The sequence below is a fragment of the Anabas testudineus genome, chromosome 14 (assembly GCF_900324465.2).
Source record: "Anabas testudineus chromosome 14, fAnaTes1.2, whole genome shotgun sequence".
Classification (NCBI taxonomy): domain Eukaryota; kingdom Metazoa; phylum Chordata; class Actinopteri; order Anabantiformes; family Anabantidae; genus Anabas; species Anabas testudineus.
In genome coordinates this window covers 14,792,297-14,800,174 of record NC_046623.1, presented here as the reverse complement: position 1 = coordinate 14,800,174, position 7,878 = coordinate 14,792,297, and the positions used below count along the sequence as shown (strand labels likewise).

The 7,878-nt window shown below is 38.5% G+C and overlaps 1 protein-coding gene across 1 annotated transcript; it reads right to left on the bottom strand.

Moving 5' to 3' along the window:
- Window positions 1–4,454: 4,454 nt before the first annotated feature.
- sdf2 (stromal cell-derived factor 2) lies at window positions 4,455–7,750 on the bottom strand. The gene is made up of 3 exons (XM_026370741.1): window positions 7,404–7,750; window positions 6,716–6,912; window positions 4,455–5,670 (listed from the first exon to the last, which is right to left on the bottom strand). The coding sequence occupies exons 1-3, from the start codon at window positions 7,585–7,587 to the stop codon at window positions 5,371–5,373; spliced, it is 681 nt and encodes a 226-aa protein (XP_026226526.1). The 5' UTR covers window positions 7,588–7,750; the 3' UTR covers window positions 4,455–5,370.
- Window positions 7,751–7,878: the final 128 nt, after the last annotated feature.

The window sequence follows — 7,878 nt, the reverse complement described above, 5'->3', positions numbered from 1 at the left end:
GCAGCCAAAGCTGGACCAGCCACAACCCAAGCACTTCTCTAATCAATCAGTTGAGTTTTTTGTTGTTGTTGTTAATTTAAACTTAGAAGCAGACAGTGTGAGTGAAATGAAGAGAGATGGATGTGTTTTACTTTGAGGATGTCGCCATGTAGGGTTACAGGACTTACTGGTCATAGTTATGACCATCATTATCAGGCTCTTCAAGGAACCTGAACAGGAAAACGTTGTTTTTATATAAATTGTTCAAATAAATTGAATGTTTTCTTTTGCTGTTTTCAAGACCACCCTTTAAACTTGATTTTCCAACCACTGAAAATGTTTATCAGGTGCTCTGAGCCATTCCTAATTTAAAAAAAAAAACAAACAATAGCTATTATGGACAACAGCATAGTTACCCCTGAGAGGTCACACCAAATGTGATCAGAGTGAATGTTGGGCACAGTATTTAAATGCATAGTAAATCCTTCACATCTGGGACAGTCATGTAGAGCCATCAAAGCTTCTGTGACACATCTACATCTACGGCTCAGTCCAATAATGTTGGGGCACATTAAATCTGTGTATCTACAAGAAGCACAAGTCAATACTCAGTGAGGGACCACTTAAGAATCATCACTGTCCCACTAACAGTACTCTTCAGTCTTTTGATTTGTCACTCAACATTTGTGTGGGTGTGTAAAATACACTGTTGGCCATAGATAATGTAAGCTCAGGCTGTCTGAGAGGTGTAAAATATAGTGGTAAAATCGTTCCTGTGAAAGTGGGACTAATGGTTTTTGGTTAAAATAAGACCAAGCTGAAATCATTTATTTTTAGCATCTCATTATAAAACTGCCCAACTGTGGCAAATACAGACCACACAAACGCATGCCGGTATGTACTGTACACTGCCATACCAAACATCACCCCTGTTCCCATGGATTTCACTGTATATATGCACATATATATAGTACTACTTAGCTTGTGTAATGTATTATTCCTCTCAACAGCAGAATGTATGAAAGGTAGAAACTTGAGAGAAATACCAGGGCTACACAGTCATGCTGTGACACGCTGTAGGTCCAGCTGTTTTCTTGGAAACTGTTGCAGTCTAGTGGTTAAAACGACAACTGCAGCTAAAAGCTTGAACAACCATGTTTACAAGGTGTTCACGAGTGATGAACAGCAGCACCGAATTTGAGCACTTTGGTGACATTCACTGTTTTAATGGCCAATCCAAGTTTGTTTTGGGGGTTTGTTATGTTTTTGTTTTTTTACCACAACCTAAATTGTGCAGTTGCATCAGTTTAGAGCTCAGGATTGGATGACAGGCTGAGAGCAACTACTGCAGAACCTGTGGTAGTTTCTGGGGTCACAGCTATATTTTACAGTTCAGGCCCAATAGCACTACTTTTTATAAAGCTTGCTGGGATGGAACAGTTTAGAAAAGGCCTTGTAAGGGTTTACAATCATGCTCCTCAAGGCTGAACATCCCAATGGCACCACAGATTAAATTTGAGGATTTTTATGTTGGTGCAGGGCTGGGTGAACAAGATGTCGCTGTCTATCTACTGCCAAACAGTTTTATTGTAATATGTTCTTATTCTGCCAGTGGTTTCCAAAAATTAGCTTTGAAAACAAAAGTAGATTCTCATTGAAAACCTGAGCTTAGTCACTGGAAGTCGCTTTATTACAGTGAATATTATTTTACATGTGATTATTTTGTGATATTAAAATATATTGTAAAATTATTTTAATTATTATGACATTTATTTCAACCAAAATCGCCCAGCCCTGTGTGGAGGTTATTGTGAGATTATATGCCATAACAGCAACCTGTGTGAATTCCTAAATTGCACAATGCTCCCATCGGCCCCAACATCAAATTGGAGACTGTTTTGTTCCCATTAACACCTTGAAGTGATTTGTTCTCTTGTCTTTTGCCAAGATGGATGGAAACAAAAGTAATTTCAATCAACTTAATGTGCAGCCACGTGCGTTTATATGCTGTCTGTGTTAGACGAAGAAGACAAGAGGAGAGAGGGCTTTCTTTTAAAATAAAATAAAAAAATAGCTTTGTAAAATTGAGTACCACAGCAAAAATGTATTATACTGTAAATCAGTATGCATGTTGTTGTTTAGATTTCCATGTCTTTGACAGACAGGGGAATCGATTTTCTCTTTCTTTGTGGTGGCACAGCCTTGGTTTCAATGTAGGTATGTATGTACTACTGTCACATATTTGACTTTCCAATTTATACTGTAATAGCCATTTTTTCTAGTTTCTACCAGCTATTAATCAAATCAGAGTGCAGGAGAGGGCATTTTCATAAATATGCAAATACAAGGTCACATCATCATCATCATCATCACCATCTCCGTTTCACGTCATCTAGAGTAGAATGTGTAATTCTCACTGTGAATAGTTGAAATTCACACTGACCACAATATCTAGTGTGTTATAGTCACATTAGTTTTTTAATGTTCTCACTGCCTCATTGTCTTGTATTAACTGCTGTATAATGTATGCTACACTTATCCTCATACGTCAGTTTGTCCTTATTGTTAGCGCACTGACGCTCAACCGACGGACCATGTTTTCACCTTTGTCTACTTGCATCATGGTCCTTTTGAAACCAGCATAGACTGCTTTATCTTGACTATTCTCTAATAATTGTGCCATTCAGACATCCTTGCATGGCTATGTGAGGGAAAGACCTTTGATCAGCACTTCTGAAGTTTACATTAATATACTGTACATCTGTAACAGGACGGGATCAGCTCATGATTTTCATGTTTTTGAAAGTTGCTTTTGAGATTTGTTTTTACCAAAACATGTTTTTACCTTGTAGATTGTATAGAGATAAAACTAAACACAGATACGTACTACAACCTTGGCATGCTGCTTAGTAAAGGAGAAAGAAAACAGCAATAGTTACCAACTGAATGGATATTTAAAAATGCAAATACAAGTTTAATCTGTTTAATCTAAAAAAAATATATCCATATATGTTTATGCAATAAAACCTTGTTTTGATAGAAATCTAAGGCATCTGTGTTTACTTGTCCAATAACAACAAAACAATGTTACCCAGCATGATAAACTTCCAGACTACATATAGCTTTTGACTCATATGAGCAGGTGAACACAAACATTTTCACAGACTGTTAGATGCTGTAACATTCAGCGTGAAGCAGGCTTGTTGTTTTACTTGTCACTTGTTATCATTGTTGCAGTGTTATTATAAATTCTAGCCCTAATAATAGCATGACAACACAGCATGGGTTTCACTGCAGTTTCCCCAAGCAGGTACAAGAGGAACATAAAGCAGCTGTGAATGAGAAGAGCACAAGCAGCAGAGTCAGATCTCACAATCAAGACCCGTGTCCCTATTTGGCTTGATGCACTGTGTGATGGATGGATGGATATTAATTTTCACATTTGTCAACTCGTGTCAAAAAGTGAAGCAGCGCTGGCACAGTGCTCTCTCTAAATCATTGATAATTAGGGAGCACAGATCAAGTGAGAATAGCCTCATAGAAGAGGCACCCGGATTCTATTAACCAGCAGATAATGAAACAAAAACAAGCCATCAAGTGGACAAACAAGGCATTATGCTAAGTGTAATGGTCCAGGCACACATTATTAGCTTGCATCTCCTGCCAGTTCTGTGTGGGTCAAATTAAGGAGTTGGACTCTATAGCAGAGGTGGCAGAGGTACACTGACTAAATACTTAAATAAAGTACTCCATCACAAGTAGAAGTACCACCTTTACATTTACATTACATTTAGACACGTAGATGCAGATGCTTTCATCCAAAGTGATGTGAGAGTGAGGCACAAAGCAAGAAAGTTAAATTACATGACTTTAATGCACAATAAGTAGTAGAAGTACTCCGCTATGAAACAGATTTCTTCAGACTAAGTAATGATGAAAAAGATTTTAAACACTGTTGAAGTCCAATCTGAATGTATTCAACATCTACATCATAAAGAATGATAAAAGGCCAAAGTATTAGCATTGACATACTTAAATAACCAGAAATAGAAGTACTTATAATGTAGAATGACGTGTTATTGGAGTATTCATATGCACACATTACTAATATTGCAGCTTGTAAATGTGGAGTTTAACCACTATATGTACTTTCCAGGTGCTTAATTCATAATAATTGTACTACTTGATTATATTCTACTGTATATTCAGCATCTGCATCTTCAAAGTAACAAAATATGTCAAATGGATGTAGATGTGTGGTGGAGCAGAAAGTACAATATCTGTGTATCAGACTAAAAGTAAGATCAAATGTAAGATACTGTAGAGGGCTGTTTCTATGTTATAACTCATGTTGCTAGAGTCATTGATAACATCTGTTATTTATTTTTAAGCCATGATGCAAAAATTACACCTGTGATTTTAGCAACTGAAAAAAGTAGATAATCCAATAAAGAGGTCACACTAATAGTGGTATGCATAAAAAATGCTCTTTAATATGAGGTATTCATTGCCCATTTGTTATTTAAATGAACCCCTGTAACAAAGAGATACTACAAACGGTGCACATGCATGCACAGACAGCATAAACACAAAACACTGTACTTTATCCCAACATGTAACTCCAGAGTCTCAAATAAAAAACAGATCTGCACAGACTGCTGCTTATTTTCCTGTGACCATTAGTGCAGGACGATTTAAATGTAACACTGAATCTGAGGGAAGTGAGGAAAGAAATTACCTTACTGTAGTAACACTGGTTATTCACTGTTTTAGTAGATAATGGCTAAAAAATACCATTAAAAAAACCCTACATTCTCGTTTCTTCTCATTTATAAAAGCATAAAAGGCTCGATAATGTAAACATCTACTTTTCATAAAGGCACAAGTCTGTATTGTAGTGTGACTGCTGGTGGCAGCTATTCAACAATAAATAACAGCTACGAGGACACCTCTTGCTGCAAGTGTCACAAACTGTAATAAGAAGTAGCCTTTACAGTAAACAGCTTTTTAAAAATACCTTTTATTACGCTGTGGTTTTCTTGTACCCATTAGGGTAAATTATAGCATTATTCTAATTACGTTGGCTGTTGAGTGTAGCGGTTGGATCTTAAGAGTACTCTGTTTTTCAAGTTTAACCTCCACAGATGTTTGTGGATTTTATTTTTAAAATACTACACAATGTCAGAGAGGTTTGTATGGAATAAGAAGAAATAATTCCTGATTGATGACAGACTTTGGCACAGTCTCCTCAAAAGTCAACAGTCAAAGGTTAATGAGAGAGAAATGAGTCAAGGGACAAATATGGAGGCAGTGGTACAGATGTAACTGAAGCAGGTGGCAGGAACACAAAGGAGGAGAGGGAGAAAAATGAAAAGAGACAAAGAGAGAAGTTCAGAACTCTGTGTGTGGGTGACTGGAATCTCGGCCGCCTGCCAGGATCTCACTGGGTTTCATGAAGATGCCCTCCATGGCTTTCCACAAGCTGTGCTGGCTGGGGCCTGACATGGCGTGAACCTCCCTCTGACCATGGATTGGTCGACCATACTGCTCCCCTGTCACTGACAGCAGTGCATCAGTGGCCTTATGGCGGAAGCGAACAGCCTCTTCTCGCTTCCATACGGATCCCCCACACTGAACTGTCCACTCATCTAGATGATCCCCTTCCCCTTCCTCACCAAATGCACTCACCTCCTGTGGATAAGTGAAAAAGAGAAAGGGTTTCATTTCACAATCCCCGGCATGGATTACACTGTTCTTAAATCTACTATCTCATTTCTGTCCTTAAAAAACATCAGTCCTGATTATTTAAAATGTCAACTATCCTAACACAGTAAACCCAAACACACATAGTGACACCGATATTAGAGAGGTCCTGTACTATGTACATGAAATCTTCCTTTGTAGTATTGTATTGTCATAGTGATGACAAGTCTATGATTTGGCATGTCCTGGCAACTTCATTAACAAACAGCTTACAGATAAAATTAAAACAGATGAATTAAATACCCATTTGTTGAGGAACTCACATCAAACTGATGCCTGTAAGTTAAAAGTATAATTAGCTCCTCATGGCCGAATGCCTCTGACAACCAGTCAAGCTGCAGTTTCCATGCACGTCTGTCCAGACTCAGACTCTAATCTACTCCAGGTGGATGTTTGTGCCAAATGTAATGAAATTCCCTCCAGGTGTCCTGTAATATCGCATTGACATCTTGAAAACACAATGCCTCCTACCACACTATTGTTTTACAACATGCCAAAAATCTCCTACTACACCCACTGATGTTAGAAAGACTTTAGCGTAAACACTATAACAAAATGTCAGACAGTTCACAAATTTCTATCAACTCATGTCTCACATCTTGCAACCCTATTACACTTTGAGCAGACAGTGTCTTCACACTTCCTCAAGACAGAAGAGGTTTTCATTGACCCAAGGCTGTTTTTCCAGTTGAGTTTGGTTTCGTTTCCTGAAGTGTAAAAGAAGCTGTCAACTCAGGTCCACCTCAAAATACTGATCAAGGTTTCACAAAATGTAAAAAGAAAACCTTTAGCATTTACCATCTCTGAATAAATATTTGTCATCTCACAGTAATAAATCTATCCCAGTAGCTTTAACTTGACAAAGCAGTAGTGATCTATCAGATATTAGGAAACATTTACCTAATTTCTGCAGTTATCTATGTGGATCTAAGACCAAACCTCTTCTCTCTAAACTACTCCTCCCATCACCCACCTGGTTAGAGGACAGTGGGGAGGTGAAGTAGTGGCTGTGCAGGTTACGGCCTGTGTTGACATGGGTGAGGCGGATCGTCTGCCCGCATTTAACCGGGGTACCCCGATGGCAGAAAGCATCATTCGTTCCTCTGATACTCCAGTAGCTGTTACTGTCTTCCACAGCAGTAACGCCTGTTACAGACTGCTGCCCACTACCTGTCTCAAATACACAAAGACACACAGAAAGGCATTCACATCAGTAGTCAAAGTAACAAATATGTTGAAAACAGTTCATTTAATTGATGTATTTCCATTTGATGTGAAGGTTTAAAATGAGTTAATCACTGTTGGGTCTGACTGAAGATGTCATGATAAAAACTAAAAGAGAAATATAAACAAGAAATACTTAGTGGAAAAATTTAATTAGAAACTTACAATCTTTCCAGCTTTAGTCAAGTTTGTTTGTAACAAGGCAGATGATCTAAAAGATGATATTTCACCAGTGTTTTATATGTATTTGACTGTAAATACAGTCATTGTGAATTACCTGTCCCCTTGATCTACCTAGATCAGGATTTCTAATCCTCATCCAACATTACAGTTTTATTTTCAGACGTGGGTCATTTTAGATGTTAAAGTGACTGTTAAAATAAGTAAATAGCTGGTTGTTAGTGTTTAATAGTCATAATTAACCAGAGCAAACTCACCGGAGCCGTAGCGTACGTCGTGCGAGTGAAGTCTCACATTGTGCTGCAGGTTTAACAATTTAATGACCGATCCACATGTCACAAAACTCAGTTCCGTACCAGCTGACAACCCAAACAGACATAACAATAATAACAAACGAGCTGTTAAAACGCGTGGAAAAACATCCAAGTGTAAATGACCCATTCCTCCTCAAACCCGCAGCCTCTCTGAGGGTTGTTCTTTTTCGCTACGTCATTGAAGAGCTGCCGTTGTCTGACGCGCAGTTCAGGCCACAGCGCCCCCAGCGGCTCGGAGCGGCCGCTGCCTAAATGCGCTTAGTTTGAGGTTTATTGCGCGGTTCTGTGTTATAGTTTGATATTTATGATACTGTGAACATATTCCCACTAACTATTAGGAGGTTCTGTAGCGTGTAGTGTTAGTGATTTGGCTCGTGTTGTGCCGAACCGCGGTGAACCACCAGGGGCCGACACTTCG

Excerpts from the sequence above, each read along its gene's own strand:
- sdf2 (XM_026370741.1), bottom strand. The coding sequence starts at position 7,587 with ATGGGTCATTTACACTTGGATGTTTTTCCACGCGTTTTAACAGCTCGT. Across the intron at positions 6,913-7,403 it reads CGACGTACGCTACGGCTCCG|GTAGTGGGCAGCAGTCTGTA; the intron begins GTGAGTTTGCTC and ends TATTTGAGACAG. Across the intron at positions 5,671-6,715 it reads CCCCACTGTCCTCTAACCAG|GAGGTGAGTGCATTTGGTGA; the intron begins GTGGGTGATGGG and ends ACTTATCCACAG.